Source organism: Pogona vitticeps, chromosome 2 (assembly GCF_051106095.1).
Source record: "Pogona vitticeps strain Pit_001003342236 chromosome 2, PviZW2.1, whole genome shotgun sequence".
Classification (NCBI taxonomy): Eukaryota; Metazoa; Chordata; class Lepidosauria; order Squamata; family Agamidae; genus Pogona; species Pogona vitticeps.
Window position 1 is genome coordinate 251,919,778 of NC_135784.1, and position 19,835 is coordinate 251,939,612.

The window sequence follows — 19,835 nt, forward strand, 5'->3', positions numbered from 1 at the left end:
CCTTTTGGATTATGAACTGCTGTTTGTAATGCATTTTCTGTAACAGCCAATAGGAACCTGTTGAAAAAAAACTTGGTTTTGGGAGTTGAGGTATGAAGAAAATGCAGCTCGAGGAAGATTAGGATACCTTCTAAAGAAGTTTGATAACTTTACAAATGTACCCGTTATCAACAGAGTCTTTCTAAAAAACTGGATGTTTCATTTTGAAAGTGTTCAACTGGATGCAAATTATACAGGCTGTATACTCAGCATTCTGTAGCCCAGTTATTTTCATGATTTTTTAAATAGATCCATCTTTGCTGTGGTGACCAGTCTCTTGGAAGCACTGAAATACTTCTAACTGGATTGTTGAAAAAAGGAAATGTAGAAATCAGTCAACAGCCAGCTGTTATTGAAGGAGCATTCATTCTTGCCCCACCTAACAGAGCCCGGCAAAAACTGCCACCAGTGCCAGATATGGCCCCCACTGTTGGTGTATCAGTATCACTACAAAAAGATAGCAAAGTTTCACAGGTATGACTCATGAATTCATGTTTTGTTTACTTACTCTTTTTAAATGTAGAAAGTAAAAGAGAAATAAGATACAAAGTATTAAAATCATTCTCAGATTATTGGACTTGAAAATTGGACTTGAAAATTAAGTTTGCATCTTAGACACTGTATTTTGTTCAGTCTATAACCCAGTTAGGTTCGAAGACTGCGTCTGAAAATATGAAAAGAGCTTTGTCTCCAGTATGTGACCAAGAAAAAAGTCCCGAACACAATTCCAATAATGCACCACCCCAGTCTCAGAATTCACCTCCTGTAAAAGAGGATGCAACAGAAAGTGAAGTGGAAAGCCTCCAGTATGACAAGAACCCAAAGCCACAGAAAAAGCGTAAGTGCTGAGTAAGATGCTAACTGTGATAAATGTAAACATAAATACCACCAAGTTATTCTTGTCTTAGATATTCCTGCATGATAACACGGAATCTACATAGAGACAGGTGATAGTACACAGTGATCTACCTAGAATACCCTAAAAGTTCTGCTTTGTGGTCTACTCTAACAGCAAGTTCTGGACAGCTTTATAAATATATGAGAATGCATTGTCTAATTTGGTCCTTTACCTGAAGAGCTGGCCAGAGTGCTATCTGAAAGTAACCTGCCAATGTTGAAAGACAATTTTGTTCTTTGTTAATAAGAACATAGAAAATATGGCCAACATATGAATGCTACTTAGAGTGAAATGTCATGTTTTGAGTGTAGTAGCTTGTGATGTAGATTAGTTTCCATCATGTATCTTACTGTCAAGAATGTTTGGTGTCAGGTTGATATGTAGCTAGTTCTGAATTAAATTTTTAAAGGTTGAAAATAAATCATGACAAGAATAATACCAAAAGCGTTGACTCATGTTCACAGTTGTTAAAACAGTAAGACAGGAGCTATGAAGTCTGGAAAAATGTGTTATATGTGATAGTAGAACAGATGCTAAGGCTAGGTTTTGGAAGTAAAGTTGGGCTTTCTTTATATTTGCAGCCTTGAATGTCCGGGTACCTGTTTCCCAGAATCAGTGTGTCACCACCTCTGAATCTAATACAGGGCAAAAAATTGCTGTTCCTGCAGCAGCCCATCATTTCTGCTTCTCGTTAGACTTAAGAAGTATCCTTAATCTGGACGCTGGGTTTTCTGTCAATTGCATGTTAAGGTACAGCATGTTTTTATGTCATAATTCTGAAGAGAAAAGGGAGTCAGTGGGAAAGAATAAGTGGCTTTGGTTTTGCCATGTAAGGCCCTGAAGTGGATTGCTTATTAAGACACTTAACAAAACCAAAAATTGACAGGGAAAGTGCCTTGACAATTTAAGGCTTATTTCTTGGTCCCTTCGAGTGATGCACACTCTGGAAATGGACCAAACTAGAGTGAACCTATCTGAACCAAAAAAGTAGAACTGCCTGATGGGCTCAGAAAGAGACAAGTAGGGGCACTCGGGACTGATTGGTTCACTATAGCCTGATTGCCGGAATAAAGAACGAACCAGTCCATACCCTCAGCACACCAAAGAGCGGGACAAGTTTCCATCCCATTGAGTCCTCCAGAAGAAACTCACCTGGATCATAAGTTGATAGATATTCTTACCATTTATGTAAGCTACTGATTGCAGTATCTGCTTTGAAGGATACTCTGCTCATGAGGACCTGTGCTAATATTTCCCCTGGAAACACAAAGAATCAACTCACAGCTCCAGTTTTCTATTATCATATTCTAGTTGGGCATTTTTTAGATGTAATGTTTTTGAAATGTGAACTTGTGTCGATTTTATGGTTTCCTGAATTTCTTAAATTAAAAGAAAATAAAATGGATGGTTTTGGCTTACCTAACCCCCTGACCCATGTGACTTTATTTTATTATTATTATTATGGATGCCATAGGATAGCTCCACTGACTGAAATTTGATGTCAGAATTCTGGGAACAATTATACGTTTATCTTCCAAATACTATCCCACTTCAACTTCCTTATTTTCAAAGGGGACAGGAAAATGGAATGTTTCTGAAGTACGCACGTATTTTCACTATTTGTATATGCCACCATTCAGAACACCAGCTATTTCAAAAGCCCTACAATTCGTTGGAGGTTGTCACTTAAATTTGTGAACAAGAACTCCTTCTCTTCAATTATCCTTAACCAAGACACATAGCCCATGTTCTCTTTTGCACTGCTGCTATGCCTTTGCTGGTCTAAGGTCATACTTCACACTGCTCTTTTAAAGCAAGAATATTTTTTATAAAACATAGCTTTGTTTACATTGGTAATACTGCATAAATCTTGGTTCATAGCACTGACCTGCAGTTTATATGGGTATGATACCTTATGACTGCTATCTATAAAAATGCAGGATTTATAAACCAAAATATTTTATTAAACAAAAATCCACCCATAAAAAACCCTTCAGTGAATAGTTAGAATAGTATAATAAGAACAGTGTTTTGAATTATGTGATTCCTCAACAGACAAACATAAGCTTTTGCTTTTCTTCTATAATTTCAACACTTTTTTTCCTTATAGAAAGATGCTTGCTTTAACATGAGTAGTAACAAGACCACTCTTTTATTCACTACCTTAAAACAGACCACACACTCATTCATACTCCCGCTCTCCTTTACAGCTTAGTCTTCCCTACTCTCAAGTAACTAACCCACTCATTCACCCAGATGCATTCCCTTATATACAGGACAATCAGCTCACAGTTTCATTAATAAACATTGTTTTACACTTCTCATTTGTCGTAACAGTTACTCCTGGCACACATGCAACATACAGTTGTCAATCAACCCTGTCACTTACCAGGCAAGCAAATCCAAACCTATACATAAAACATATATACAATACAAAACAACCATAGCTTATGTGTACTGTCTTGAAGACTATGATACCTAAATGAATAATGTGTGTACATTTCAAGCCTAATTACACTTTTGAAGTAGCAGCTTCACCTTAACCAGTATTTGTTTTAAGGAGGTGGGAAATGTCAGATAGAATATACTGCAGTTCCTGAAGTTACGTCTATGTTTTTAATAGTTCCATACATTCCAAAGGTTTACAGATATGGTCACAAGTTCATAAGTAATGATAGAAATGGGAATTCTGAATAAGAAACAGTAGAGGGAGTACCTGCTCCAAGAGGAGTATAATTTAAAAACAACCTGGTAGCAATATGCAACAAAATATATCTATCATGGTGGTGATCTGCACCGCTAGCTGCAGTAGGAAGAGGAGAAGAAAGCCATGTTGGAATTCCACTCAATTTACTCTAGACCTCACCCAAAAACATTAAAAAGCCAATTACATACCCTGCATTAATCATCTTCACCAACTTGGAACTGCAGAGCTGGAAGAGACCCTATGAGTCATTGAGTCTAGCCCCTTTACAATCATTACATGTTTATGATAGACATTTATTGTATTATCTAACCTTTTAGGAAATTTCATTATGTTTGGATTGGAAGTCTTCTGCCTCCATGACAGATTTTATACCTTACATTTCAGTTTATGGAAGTTTTACAAACATTTTCCTCTTTACATGTCTCATTAGGCAATTACTATTATAATTAGATTGAAGTACATTTATTTAAATCTCCCAGAGTCACACATGACTTAACATTCCATTGGTTTATTTGTTTTTTTCTTCCTTGATAGGTACTCTTATCCATTTTTTGGCAGCGCTGCGCCCATCATGACAAATCCTCCTGTGGAAGTAAGAAAACACATGGAAGTGTTCCTTCCTCAGTCCTACTGTGCATTTGATTTTGCAACTATGCCCCATCAGCTTCAGGATACCTTTTTCAGGTAGCATATTTACTTAAGATAATATTTAAAATGAATGTTTGTATATGTGAAGGCTCGCATTTATTCAAAATAGGAGATAGTACCTCAGATTATATACCCATCCACATTCATATGAATGGTTCTTTAGCTCAGTTTTCATGTTGGTAGGGTTGTGATATGTAATCCTCATCACCTCTGAACTGCAGAGCTAAAAGGAACTTTATGGATGATCAGGTCCAAACCCTCCTTCTTGTGTGTAAAAATAATCTGAGACCGTGATAAATGATTTGTCACTGGGAACATTGCAAATCCCTGCCTGATGCCTATTTTCTCTTTGTATCCAAGGTTACCATTGCTGGTGGAACTGTGGCACAAAGACAAAACAACCAAAGACGTGCTTCTAGGAATTGCAAGACTTCAGCTTTCTCATGTTTTGACCATGGACAAAACCCGTTTTCTAGGTGCTCATGGGGAACAGTGCTGGCGTCAGACCTTCAGCGAAACCATCCCCGTTACAGCAGCACAAGGGTATGATTTTTTTAAAAGTGGTTTTTCCCACTTAAAACTAGTTTTGCTTAACATCCTACGGACTTCCTCCAACATCTTTTCCCATTAGTTAAAATTTGATAAATATTTTTTTCACTTAGGTTGAAAACTATCTTTTAACTCTAAGAATTTGCTTCATAGTGCATTTTTTTGAATATGAAGAAGAGGATGGTGGGAAAATCAAATGTCAAATGGTGGATCCCTCATCACTATCCTTTTGTTGTGCAAACATCTTAGAAGAATACCCATACATGAATTTGTAACTTGTATGTGTATCTTGCTCTGTTTTCCAAGCATTGTTTGCTAATTGCTGAAGATTCAGTTATATCATGGAAATTTTTATTTATATAGCTTTCTAATACCATTGAAATATGTCTCAGTTTCAGAATGCATGTTTGCATGATCTTCCATGTAATATTTCAGTATGTACTGCAGATATTTTGCTTCCATAACAAAACATGCATGACAAGTGTACCCAAACCTAGTAACCACTAGATGGCACTCCTCTAAACATAATTGGCTTCAGCTGTTCAGAACAAACTTCTCTCACTGACTCAAAATGCCTACATTTGGTTGTGTTATATCTTTCAAAGTTTGGGTTTTTATATGTACCTTCTGTAAGTGGCTACTTATTTTATTTATTTATTTAATTATTTATTTATTCATTCATTAGATTTCTACCCTGCCCCCCTAGACAGCTTGGTCTGTAACTGTATAATACAAGATTGATTGAATGTTACTTTATGTTATAGTTTGAATGTTTTTGCATGGTAAACTATTTCCACTAGATTTTATGAAAAACTCAAGAAAGGAAAGTTGGAAAATATAAACTATAAAAGATGCACTTGCTTAATATGTGTTCTACATTTTGATTCTTCCTGACTCTTGAATAATAGTCTAATAATCTTGAAAGTACCAGGTACTTTTATTTCTTAAAAAGTCATTGATCTGGAAGTGTCCTATTTACATATGTATTTAACTGGTTGTGTATGGATGTGAACAGACATTTAATTCACTTTGAGTCACTCATTTATTTTCATTGTTGAACCTGTCCTCTTTCGTCTTCCTAAACAATTCCTTCATAAACACAACAATATTTCCTACATGGGCTATTTAATGATTTTATTCTGACTGTAGCCAGTAGAAGCAAATTTTCAAGGCAAAACTGCTACTGGCTTTGAAGTGATACCTGATGTGCCTGGAAGGGAATTTCAAAAGTAAAGAATGCCAGCTCCTAAAGGGAGGGAGGCTCAAGGCATCCGCCCGAAGGAAAAGCATTTTGCACACTACTTGGTGGCCAGCACTGCTATGCAAGCCATTGGAAAGAGCAAGGGGATGGAATTTGGGCAGGACAGAAGCCTAGTCTCATAAGTTAAGAACAGCAATGGCTGCCACCAGTCTCTTTAGCAATGTGGCCCACGGTGTTAGAAACTGACGTTTACACTTTCTAGTATGTGGGTTATGCAATTTACGAATCAGCTGGATCTGTTGGTCTGCTAAATCTGCCAGCCTCTCTGCACTCTTCTCAGGCTAGACAGAGAAAAAGAGATTAAAAATGTAAGGTCTCCATTTCTGCCATGGAAGTCTTGCAGATAGCAGAGAGAACCCAGGCTATTTGATGGGGCCAGCTAAGCTTTTGGAATATCAGTAGGACAGTTTTGCTGTACACTGTCCGCATGTTCTCACCACCGGGGGGGGGGGGAACATGCTGTTTGTGTTTCCATGCATTTAAACATGTAACAAAACATTTATTTTCCTAGCTCTTTGTATCTTGCTATACAGTAAGCATAACCCATAAGAGCAGAAGGGACATCCTACTTGATTTTGAACTTGTAACAATACTGCCATTACACATACTGTCTCATTTCATTACAAAAGGAAAAGGCTGTTATTTTGTGTATTCCTTATAGGCCAAGCAACAAGATTGCAGATCTTTCATATACTGTGACTCTAGAAGATTATGGGGTTGTGAAGATGCATGAGGTTGTGGTGTCTGATTCTTCCCATGTAAGTTAAAACACATCCATTCATGTTCTTAAAGGTAAACAGTTCCATTGAAATTTATCTGAAAGCATTTCAATTCTTAGTCTTTAGGTGTTAATGAACCAGCAGTGGTTCCTCCACCTCAGCTGCATAATGTTGCTGAAGTCCCACCAGAGCCACGAGAAACTCTCGAATACAAAGCAGCACTTGAGTTGGAAATGTGGAAAGAAGTACAAGAGGATCTTTTTGAAAATCAGGTTCATTCATACTTTTAACTCTTAATCAAATTGTGGGCTTTCTCAAAAGAAAACATAATTGTTCAAAATAATCTTTGTACTCAGACATCACTCAGGTTAGCTAATGACAGCTAAAATTAGTCATGAATACAATAAAATTACAGTACAGTGGTGTCTCACTAGACGATAATCCATTCCACTGAAATCACTGTTTAGCGAAATCATTGTTTAGCGAAAAGCATTTCCCCATTGGAATGCATTGAAACCTGTTTAATGCATTCCAGTGTGGAAGAATCGTCGTTGTCTAGCGAAGATCAGCCATAGGAAAGCCGCTTTGCGAACCGCCAATCAGCTGTTTAAACTGCTGTCTTGCGAAGCGTAGGTCCCAAAAACACCTGTTTTGCGAGCACTGAGGGAGCTGTCAAAATCGTCGTCTAGCGAAAATCGGTTTGTGAAGCAGGGACTAAACATTGTCCAGCGAAATTCCCCCATAGGAATCACTGTTTTGCGAATCGCTATAGCGATCGTAAAAAGCCAATGTCTAGCGAAAAAGCTGTCATGCAGGGTAACTGTCTAACCATAACCAAAGCAGGCAAATACGAAACATATGACATTAAATAAAATAGTAAGTAAAATTTAGTAAGAGGATGCTGAACTAGCCTACCAGATAGGGAACCTCATAGAGTCTAGGAACTTGGCAGTACAGCAGACTTAATTCTTCAAGGGGACGGTTGCCCTATCTGAAACAGATTTAATTTGGTACCAGAGTCTATCTCTTGAGTTGGAATGCCTCTGTCTTGTCTAGATCAAAATTTGATAGCTCTGTGTTTCTTAGACCTGATTCCTGACACTCATTCAGAACATGAATTGCTTCTTTGGTAATGTGAAGATGCACGAGGTCGTGGTGTCTGATTAAAAGAAAAATTGAGCTGGTCATTGGCAGATTAGTGACAATGTATTCTAAATCGCTAGAATATTTCCAGTGATTTCACTTACATGTTGAATAACATGAGGAACAATCAAACTATACATGGCCAGGAAGCTGATCAACCTTGATCTGAGGACACTTTAGAATGAGAGCATATCTCCTACCAAGGCTTTAGATTCCTCAGTTTAAATTATCCTCATGAGTTGATTATAGTTCAGGAGTGCTTTGTGTACTGCAAGAGGAAACTCACTCAGAGTGGAGGATGTAAAGGTTGTAAATGTCCATATTGTCTTATACAATGTGTAGCTTGCATAATTAACATGTAAACCGCCCAGAGAGTGCTTGAAGCAGCACACTTTGCTTTGCTTTTGCTTTTGCTTTACAACAAATATGGATGTCAGTATCCATTCATTCCTAATTACCTTCAATTACTTTCTCATTAAGCTTTCCCAGAATCAAACATAATGTATTTTTCTGTGTATAATATGCCCCCATGTATAAGATGCCCCCCACTTTTCTAACCCAGAAATTCTTTCTTCAGAAGAAAGTGGAGGCAGAAAGTACGAATTGCTTTGATGATTCCTGCTTTCCCCCTCCACTTTCTTGCGAGGAAAGTGCTTCCCCCCTCCGTTTTCTTCGCAAAAAGTGAGGGAAAGCAGGAATCAAAGCGCTTTGATCGTTCCCCCCTCCTTACTTCAGTATATGAGACAACCCTACATTTTAAATTTAAATATTTTAGAGAAAAGTATTGTCTTATACATGGAGAAATACAGTATGTATATCAGTTTTTATGAAAAAGGTGTAGGTAGGTTTCAAGAGAAATACAAGGTGCAGCATAAGTCATGTACAAGCTGTGTCCTGACCAAGTTTCTCTGAACCTTCTAGTTAGCTTTCATTAAGAGACTTGCAATAGCTTTTGCCTTGCCTAATTCTGTCTTCTGCACTGTTGACAATGAGACTTCTGTGTGTCTGTCAAATCAGTACTTGATCTGAGATCTCTTTTCTATATCTCAGAATTCCACAGAAGTCCATACTCATGCTGATTCAATTATTTTACACATTTCCACGGTTTAAAATTGGACTTTTAAATATTTGCTTTTTGTAGCTGAAGAAGAAGGAGCTGGCTCATATGCAAGCTCTTGCAGAGGAGTGGAGAAAAAGGGATCGTGAGAGGGAAGCATTGGTGAAGAAAAAAGTAAGACATATGTCTCATAGGAGTATCTTAATAAACCATTACTAGCTTTGTCAGAGATGAGATATATTTTTTATATTTACTAGGAGCAAACCTGGAAATATGCTGCTGTTCGTAACCAACATAAAAACACTGTAGATAACCTACCTTAGATTCTCTAGAATCAATGGTTATTATAATAAATCTGCATTATTTTTCCTGCCATTTAAAGGGGGGGAAGGAGATAATGGATATTGGAAGTCTTACTGTACTTCTCTGTACATTCCTGTGATCTGTAAATTCAATAGAATCTGCTCTCAGAAGTTTATATAAGATTAGAAAGGCCTGTAGAGGTAAATTAGGAGAGTAAAGTGTGGGACATAAAATCTCTAATGTGAAATTTTGGGGGGTTCTGTCATAGGATTTCAAGCTGATTTAAAAACTGATTTCTGTTACAATAACATATTGAGCTAAGTTGCAAATATTTGGTTATATTGTGTATCTAGGAATATTTTGATATTTTTACTTACAAACTTAAACTGCTTATATTCAAGGTTGCGGAATATTCAGTTTTGGAAGAAAAGCTTCAGAAAACTTTGACAGACTTAGAGAAGCGTGAAAAACAGCTTGTCAGTGCTGAAACTGAGGTAAATGTGTACTGCATAATGTGTTGTGCATTCCAGAAAACCAAATCTTTTAGCTGGAATCATTTCAACTTAGGTTTATGCCTGGATTGTAACTTTTGACTGATGTTAAATATTTTATATAATAGGTGTATAGTTCTGAGACTTCTTATTTGTTCATTGGCAAACTGGAATAAATGGAAGGAAATGGAAGAGAAATCTTTATTTTTTATTTGAAAGTGTTTAAAAATGGGCAAGGTCTAAATCCACTAACCATTGACTATTTCTGTACCATACTCTCTGGTATAAAAACTGACAGAGAAAGTGCTCCTGTAAACTGAAGGATTATATTTTTTAACTCCAAGAATATTCTGGATATAATTAATAAATATAATATAACTATATAAAGTATTTCTATAATTTTAAAAAAGGTATCAAGGAAATGTATGCTGTCAGTAGCAGGTACATCTGAGAGTAGTCACAATGAAGTGTGCAATTTTTATGAAACAATATAAGCTTACATCTGGTTGACTTGTTTTGAAACTGCTGTTTTTAAGCTCCAGAGATTAAAGAAAGAGTTGCAAGCAGAGCATGAGCGAAATCGACAGGAGCTTGAAGATGCAATGCGGCGCATCAAAGAAGAGTGTGCACATCAGGTTGAGTTGGAGAGGTCAAGGATCAGACAGCTGGAAGAGGACAAGGTCCGCCTTCATCAACAAGTGAGTGAAATTTGTCTTTTCTGGGTCAGTTAAATTCGTAGTGCGAGAAATGGACATCACTTTTTTCAAAAAAAAATTGTTGTTAACTTCTGTCAAGTTGCATCTGTGACTTATGGAAACCCTATAAATTAGTGACCTCCAAAAATTAGATTAGTGGCGCCAAATCAATTGAAGTTTGTTACGATCATACTAGTGAGCTATCTGTGGGTAGCAGTCAGTGGTAATAACCAAAATATACTTACAGTGTTCTGTGATAAACTATGTTGCATGATAGATAACATAGAAGCCAATGACAGATGATTTTAACTGGTCCAGTGGAACAAAAAGAAATGCATTTCTAAAATGACAGCAGAGATCTTATGGATTGCCCGTGAAAGTTCTTCACATTGGCTGAAATCCTATTGCGCAGTGTAGTAAGTCGTGCTAGAGTAGGCCCATTGAATCAATAGGCCCACCTTGATTACCTTGTAGTAACAACTCTTCATATGTAATTTCTCACAGCCTTAATGAAGTTTCCAGTAAATTTGCTACACAAACTTTGGTGTTGGTAATATGCCATCCAGTGATTAGAAATGTCATAGTTAAGTTGTTTTTTTCCTGTGGAAATGTAAATAGAGGATGATAACTGAACCAAAGAGAGATTAGAATTTTGGCCTTTCCGGCCTTATGTGATCATTTGATCTACTTAATTACGTTGGCTGTTAAAAGTATACTTGAAATCAGTTCATGTATCTCTCTTTCTAGCATAAATGTGGAGGATAGTTACTCTGCCCCCATCCAGTACACAACTGATTCATTTTAAACTGCTTCACTACTTGTCCTGTCTTCTCTGTAACAGAATGTTTCTGATTGCATACTTCTCTAGCTTTGTTTCTGAAGACTCTAAGCAAAGAATTATTTTTGGTGTTTAGGTCTTTCCTACAGAAGGTCAATGTTCCTTTGCTAAATTTTGGGGTACGTTTTTCTGCTAAAATTGCAAAATCCCTGACTCTTGCACTTAGTTGATAGAAATAATTATACATACTTGGTCCATTGTATTGTCTGTTTAATTGCCAAAATGATTCTCCTAGCTTCATGCTGTTTTGTTGTCATATGTAAACCTATTCAATTACTTTGTGTTTTAAAACAGCTCTATGAGGCAGAAAGCAAGCATAAAGCTCTGGAAAAAGAGTTTCAACAATATAAAGAGCAGCAAAGCAGCAAACCAGAAATCCGTCTGCAGTCAGAAATAAATATTCTGACTTTAGAAAAGGTATGTCCATGGGCTTCTAAACAATGTTTCAAATATAGCATTCATTTTAAAACCTCAAAATGGATTGTAGTACTTTACTTGAGAGTAGGGAAGAAGCATCCTTGAGGGTAATATAGAAAAACCAACAGGCCCCAGAAACAAAATAGCAGAATGAAAGTAAACAAGAAAAATTCCCTTCTAAAAATTGCAGCCCATTTCTAAGTAAAATATATATGTTAAATTTGTGGTAGCATTCCATTTGCTTTATTGCTGATAACTGGTTGAGTACACTTAAAAATGAAGTTTTGACCCAGAATAAATGTAATGAACTCCTTAGCCTCTTGAATTTCCAGTTATTGCCACATTTCCATAAAATAAATTGTGGTACATAAGGGATAATGACTACTTGTAGAAAATAATTGTTAAGGCATGATAGACTCTTGCCGTTAATGCGTATTTATAAATCTCTCTTTTGCATTAGTTGAATTGTGGCTTCATTTAGACTTCTGATTCTTTTAATAACTTAAGTTTTTAAAAAGTATTTAGAAATGATGCATATTTGACAGCACTGGATGCATTTGTTTTCACAATTTTAAATAAACCATGCCTTATATTTGAAATAGATTGCAAAAATCCCAATTACCAAAAAAGGCTGTTTTCCCTTGGGGTTCTCATGGCAAGCAGTTCTTGTCCCTTTTGGACGGTGGTATTGGGAAAGATTAAGAAAAAAACTGCTGTAAGAGTGCTAATTTCAGGCTTGCTCTCAAATTCCCAGACAATTACATAGTCTGGAACTTCATTTTTCATGCCCTGGAGCTAGCTTCTATAAACATTGATCTCTTCCATTTAGGTTTGGATACCAATTATTTTGAATAGTCAGATATAGTCCATGAATGCCGTTGTGTATGAGGTTGCTCACTTTGCTTTTTTAAATCCCATTATGTTACAATGTCATGCCAAAGACAGAAGTTAGTGTTCTTGGGTCTTAGCTCTTTACCTTCAGTATACACGTATATTATTTCATTTATTGTTTACAAATATATCTGGGCTGCTTATTTGCACAAATCCTGAAGCCATTTACAGCACAATGGCTTCAGAATGACACAAACAATGTAATAAAAATACATCATACGGCAGTGAGTTTTACAAGAATTAGGTACAGCTCATGGCTGGATGAAAGCCAAGTTTAAAAATAAATAAATAAATAAATGCCTAAAATGTGCCAGCACTGAGCCCTGTTATATTGTACAAGTATGAAATTATTCTATAAGGTAGATGCATCCACAGGGAAGGTCCATAACTGTATGACCAAAGAATGGAACTTTTATTCAACATATCTTCTGAAGATCACAGTAACACAGAAGCCTAGAATAGGAACAGTGTTCCTTGAGGTAGCGTTGTCTTGAGTCATATCATCCTTTCTAGACTAACACCAATATTTTAAAACCTAGTTTGATAGCAGACTGATAGACAGTGTAGATCCTTGAGTGCACACGTAATATGTACACAATAGGGCATCTCACTTACATTTCCTGCACCTGTTATACCACACACAACAGAAGCCTCATACACAGTGCATTTTACCTTTCCACTCATCTAACACCAAGAGATCCAGGAGCATAACTCAGTTTTGAGTCTGTTCTTTCATGGGGAGTCTAACCCCCAATTCCAGGACTGATATTGGTCATGCATAATCTATAAAGTTCAGAAGTTAGTAGAGAAATAGTTTTTTAAGTGTCACTGGCATATAGGTGGAAGGGTGCTCCAAATCTGCTTGTGACCACACCCAGTAACTTCATGCAAATATACAGGAGGCAAGATTGTATATTGAAGTAGACTACTGTTCCAAAGCAAGAGGGACAGCATATAGTACCCCAGTGAATTCCTGGAATACAAAAGTATACATTGGATTGGATCCACTATGAAACAGTGCTTCAAGTTCTGATCCAGAAGAAACCGTGACCAATAATATAAATGCTGTTGAGAGAATGGCTGAAGTCCTGTTGCTTTCTTATTTGTATGGAGGAAGGGGAAGAACATTCAGTATCTGGCAATAAAAAATTGCCAATGGGATTCTCAGTGGGGTTCATACTTGCTGATTTGGTGCACACTTGAGAATCCCAACAGGGACTTGTTAATTGCAATCAATTGCAGAATATGTGTGTATAATTTTGTTTATTTAGCAACATGATTTCAGCCTTGAGTAAAACAAAAAAAAAAAATCATACTCGCTTTGTCCCTCTCCTGGTAAAGATAATCTGTCAGAAGGAATGTGACTCTTTCCGTTATTTTTGCTTTTTTTTTTTTTTTTTAAAAAAATGAGAATCACACATCTAGAGGGCATAACTCTTCTCTAGTCTAAAACACAGAAAAATCTTCCTTGAACCCCAGTGCTTTAGGAGGCTCTGCTGCTTTTGAGAAAAGTAGATCAGTTAATACAGAGACATGACCTTTCCAGTGAAAGACTTTAACAATGCAATCTAAACAAATTAAGTGTCATGCATTAACTTAATTTCCAAGGATAGGATTCGTATGCAAAGACATCATAAATTAAGCTCAAATATGAATAGCTAATGGTTATTATAAAAAAAATGTTATCTCTAATTCTTTTGAAGATGTTTAAAAACTGTTTACATCAACTGTCTTGGAGTACAGACTAATCCAGTTTCACATAGTTAGACAATAAAAATAAGTCTGTTGCTTAAAGAAGACTATGCTTGTGTGCCACAATATTTACATCAAGTTGCATAACAGCTTTAGCTGGGACATACCCAGCTAAACAGTTTTGGTAATCCAACCTCTTTATATGCAATTGGATAAAGATTATTACCAGTATTACAACATGTGTTGATAGAATTTTGTTCTTCATTAGGGGGACCTTGAAAGGAAATTGGAATCGGCCACTAAGGCAAAACTGCACTACAAGCAACAGTGGGCACGAGCTTTGAAGGAACTAGCAAGGCTAAAACAGGTGTGTAACAGAGATAAGATCCATGAGCAACAGAGTGAGATGTCAGCAGTAGCAGTCTCAGGGACAAATGTATGTAATGTCACGAGAGATACTTCCAATATGCAGTATAGTGTGGCATCTTTCCTCTTGGGGTGATATAATATCCCTTTCAGTTACATCAGCCTTCACATTTAGGAACACCTTCGAGCCAGATTAATTGGCCTGCTTTCTTGACCTGTTTTAGGAAAGTCATATCTTCTTACTTAACTGCTTTCATGTGTTGCTGCTAATATTGAGTGCTAGGTGAGATGACAAGTATAAGGTAAGAGATCAGTGGCCTAAATTTATATGGCACCTATATTTTGGATATCTTGCAACTTCCATCCATGGATTGTATATTGTCACAAAAAGGTATTTAACAGCAGGTGTACCAGTCTCTTCCAAAAGTGATATGATATGTAATTCCAAATTTCAGAAGATTACCATTTGGACCCAACAATCTGCTGAACCTCACCAAGGAGAAGTTATTTTCTCACTTAATTGTGAAGCCAAAGTGGCTTCTATTCAGTGTCCACAGATGGACGGTACATTTATGTTTTATAATATTTTGTAAGCCGCCCAGAGTAGTGGCATACTCACTAAATGGGTTGTGTATAAATTTAAATAAATAAATAAATTTATTTATTTAAGATTAACTATAAATTCACAGAATGTGCAAGCTTTTGCATTCTCCAGAACTCTTCATCAGTGTATATGATAAAATTGGGGGATGGGGATGGAAGTTTTTTTAAAAAGGCAACATATTTGAACCTATGTATATCTCAAATAAACAGCTCATGGGTTTCCAGACATGTCAATACATGTTTATTGTTTAAATAGTCCAAGCTTTCAGTGGCAATATCCTATACCATCTTCATCAGGGAAGGCAAGATATCAACTAAAACAAACCTAACCTTAAATACAAATTGGTACAATCAAAACCAGCTGGGTAAACATTCAGACTAAATTCAGGCAAATTAACATTAAAGAGCCAGTACCCCACACTGGTCAGTATTATGTAAGGCAACCGACTAAGTCTATCCAATTTACAGAACAAAGACTTCCAGCGAGCACTAAAAGTAATGCCACTATCTCCGTTGATGGAATGTAGCTCATGTTTTATCAAGAGATCCTGAATAATAATTCTATCCCAGAATTGACTAGTTTTGGCCAATACTTGTACCTAATTCCATTGGGACTGATGACCATATTTGATAGAACGTTCAGCCAGTCCAGATTTTTCAGGCTGTTGTAATCTAATATACTATGAATACTCAGATATTCTTTTTGTAACAGATCTTTCAGTATGGCTGATGTAACCTTGACCACAGCACCATGGTACTCGATTAATCCTCGGGACTCTGAGTCCCAGAGGACCATTTGTTTGATTATATTAATAAGATTGAAAACATTTTTGAAATTAAGCCTATGAGCCAATCGTCCTATCTTTGTTGAAACTTGTCCATAAAAAGGAAGAATGACCACTCCTTTTATTTCTTCATCATCATCCTCTCTTTGTCTCACTTTTTTCTTGTTATAATCCAATGCCCAATTAATGTCTAGTGGAATATCCATTTTCCCTAAAGATGGACCACAACAATTGGAGCTCATCATCCAAAGAATCCGTATCTGACATCATATATGCTGTATGAACTAAAGTACAAAGGACTGATATTTTCTAGGCAGGATGATGATGGCTGAGGGCATTCAGGTATTGGTTGGTATAAGTGGCCTTTCTATAGATTGGTATGATTTAATGTTCCATCCGGCCTCCAGTAGACCATAACGTATAGGAATGGAAGGTCCACAGCATTCTGTTATTTCCAAGGTGACTTCAATATTTGGATGAAAGCTATTAATATAGGTAACAAATTTGCACAGGACCTCTTTTCCATGTGGCCAAATCAAGAAAGCATCATCTACATGCCTCAGAAACAGTGAGCGTTTTAAAGGGGTGTCCTCGAGTGCCTTATTTATGCTCAAAGATTTCCATTAAAAAGTCCGCAATAACTGGGGACGGTGGTGAGCCCATTGCTACCCTGTCTTGCTCTTGATAAAACAGTCAATTCCTAGATGTTATGGTTTGTTTTAGGTGACATCTTGCCTTCCCTGACAAATATGGTGCAGGATATTGCCATCAAAAGTTTGGACTATTTAAACAATAAACAGGTATTGACACGGCTGGAAACCCATGAGCTGTCTATGCAAAGCATTCATCCTGAAAGACTGACGAATGACCAGTCTTTCACGACGAATGCGATCTGTGACCATGTGCATCTGTAATTAAACTCAGTCCCATAATGGAAAGTAGGGGCAAAAAAGCAATATGACAGTGTTCCCTTTTCTGAGTCATCTGCATCTAGCCTTAGGCATAACATGTGGATTTTTGGCAGCTTTCAGCAAAAATTCAAAAGAACTTGCCGCTGTTATATAAACATAGCTGGAGAATCTGTGTCCAGAACTAGTAAAATTTCAATTAAGGCCTGATGGAAATATATTTCTCTCTAATTCTTTCATCTGGCTTGCAATCCCTTGGAAGTGGTAGTGAAACTTCTTTCTAGGGTGGTGAATCCTGCCCTGTGAGGTATAATGTAGTGTTTTCCAAAGCAGTTTCAGGATGGAAAGAAGAAAATCCACTGGTGGGCCATATTTTTAATAGGAGCAATGCAAAATTCTCAAAATATTTTTTTAAATTGCTAACAACTCTTTGTAAGACTAGATAGTAAAACACTATCAAAATAGATGTCTGTCGGTGGACTCGGTGTACAAATTTAATCTTCAGCTTTTGTTGATTAAAGACAACAATTTAATTTGTACTTATCCGGAACCCCACCAAAAAAAATTTGGTTCTCTAAGGCTGAATGTAGGTAACTAAGTTGCTACTCTCTGCATTTCCGAAGAAAGCAAATTGCCGTAATTGTCTTCCCAGTGGTCTGTACTGGGGGTCATATGATACGCATCAAGCGCATACATTCCATCTCAGATGTGAGGTAAAATTGAGACTTCTGTGCCTTTAAAACAAGAGTGGGCAAGCTTAAGGGGCTTGAGTACCATATTTGTGCACCTAGCCATAAGGAGCCCCAAAATGACAATTTTTAGCCATTTTAAAATATACATATATAAAAGTTAGAGTTATCCATACCAACACTTTGTTGGTAGGGGACCTTATGAGGCTCCCCTCAGATCCTTCCAGTAATGGCAGCCTTTGGGAGCAGTTGCTCTTTCTGCATGTCTGTATATTCTGTGGATCAACACATTCTCTATACAGCCTGTGTCAGAAGTCCATATAAGATTTGGGGCAAGAGAGGGTGAACACCAAAGACATTGAACGTCTGTGTTTTCATATTAAATTATGGCATAGTAGAATTTAGAGTTTATTAGATGTAGTTAATGGACTCCTAAATCAATACAGTGATTTATTTATTTATTTATTTATTTATTTATTTACAATATTTTTTAGCCGCACCATTGCCAGTGGCTTCTGGGCGGCGTACAACATTAAAACCTAAAAACATTAAAAACATTTTAAGAAACAGTATAAAATACCATATATTAAAATATTTCTTAAAACAATTAAAACATTAAAATTAATTAATTAAAATGCTGGGTGAACAGAAAGGTCTTTGCCTGGCGCCGAAAGGCCAAGAGTGTCGGAGCCAGGCGGATCTCGCTAGGGAGGGTGTTCCAAAGTTGGGGGGCAACAACCGAGAAGGCCCTATTTCGACATGCCATCCCCTTCACCTCTTTCAGGGATGGCACCTTCAGAAGGGCCTCCTGGCCTGATCTTAGAGGACGGGCAGGCACATATGGAAGAAGGCGGTCCTTTAGGTAACCAGGTCCTAAGCCGTTTAGGGCTTTATATGTCAAAGTAAGCACTTTGAATTGGGCCCGAGCAGCAACCGGCAGCCAGTGTAAATTTTTCAGAACCGGCGTGATATGAGTCCGTGCGGCGGCACCACTTACCAGCCGCGCAGCCCGGTTCTGTGCCAGTTGCAGTCGTCGGACCGTCTTCAAAGGCTGCCCCACGAATAGCGCATTGCAGTAATCCAGTCTGGTTGTTACCAGTGCATGAGTGACTGCTGCCAGGCTCTGCTCATCCAGGTAAGGGCGAAGTTGATATATTCTCCGCAGCTGTAAGAAGGCACCCCTGGACACCGAGTCCACCTGGGCTTCCAAGGTCAGACTGGGGTCAAGGAGTACCCCCAAGCTGCGGACCCTATCCTTTAGGGGGAGTGTGATCCCATCTAAGGTAGGGAGATGGCCCTTTAACCTATCTGGCGGGGCACCTACCAGCAGCACTTCAGACTTGTCTGGATTGAGCCTCAGTTTATTGACCCTCATCCAGACCATTATCGAGTCCAGGCACGAGTTCAGAACGGTGACTGCCACACCTGGATTGGTAGAAAAAGAGAGGTAGAGCTGGGTGTCGTCAGCATATTGCTGACTCCTCAGCCCAAACCTCCTAACGACCTCCCCCAGTGGTTTCATGTAGATATTGAACAGCATGGGGGACAGTATAGAGCCCTGAGGAACCCCATGACGCAACCGCCATGGGTCAGAGCTACTGTCCCCCAGCACCACCTTCTGGACTCGATCAGCCAGGTAGGAACGGAACCACTGTAAAACAGTGCCTCCAATTCCCATCCCAGCCAGTCTGTCCAGAAGGACACCATGGTCGATGGTGTCGAAAGCCACTGAGAGGTCCAGGAGAATCAACAGGGATGCATTACCCCTGTCTTTCTCCCGGCAAAGGTCGTCATACAGGGCGACCAAGGCAGTTTCCGTCCCATAACCCGGCCTGAAACCCGATTGAAATGGATCTAGATAATCCGTTTCATCCAGGAGAGCCTGGAGCTGCTCAGCCACCACACGTTCCAACACCTTGCCCAGAAAAGGGAGGTTTGCTATTGGACGATAGTTGTTCACTAGACCTGGATCCAGATTAGGTTTTTTTAGGAGTGGGCGAATCACTGCCTCCTTTAATAGGGCAGGAACCACTCCCTCTCTTAACGAGGAGTTGATGACCTCCAGGATCCAGGTGCAAACTCCCCTGGCAGATTTCTTTATTAGCCATGATGGGCAAGGGTCGAGTTGTGTAGTGG

At 38.0% G+C, this 19,835-nt stretch overlaps 1 protein-coding gene across 2 annotated transcripts in view; it reads left to right on the plus strand.

Moving 5' to 3' along the window:
* The window catches only part of CEP120 (centrosomal protein 120), a 45,251-nt gene that overhangs the window by 14,324 nt on the left and 11,092 nt on the right, over positions 1-19,835 (plus strand). For both annotated transcript variants that reach the window (XM_020790658.3, XM_072992415.2), the window contains 12 exons: positions 289-513; positions 673-877; positions 1,519-1,687; positions 4,179-4,328; positions 4,653-4,835; positions 6,764-6,860; positions 6,941-7,093; positions 9,106-9,195; positions 9,726-9,818; positions 10,352-10,513; positions 11,643-11,765; positions 14,617-14,715. In XM_020790658.3, the coding sequence (XP_020646317.3) occupies positions 289-513; positions 673-877; positions 1,519-1,687; positions 4,179-4,328; positions 4,653-4,835; positions 6,764-6,860; positions 6,941-7,093; positions 9,106-9,195; positions 9,726-9,818; positions 10,352-10,513; positions 11,643-11,765; positions 14,617-14,715 (1,749 nt within the window). The remainder of the gene's footprint in view (positions 1-288; positions 514-672; positions 878-1,518; positions 1,688-4,178; positions 4,329-4,652; positions 4,836-6,763; positions 6,861-6,940; positions 7,094-9,105; positions 9,196-9,725; positions 9,819-10,351; positions 10,514-11,642; positions 11,766-14,616; positions 14,716-19,835) is intronic.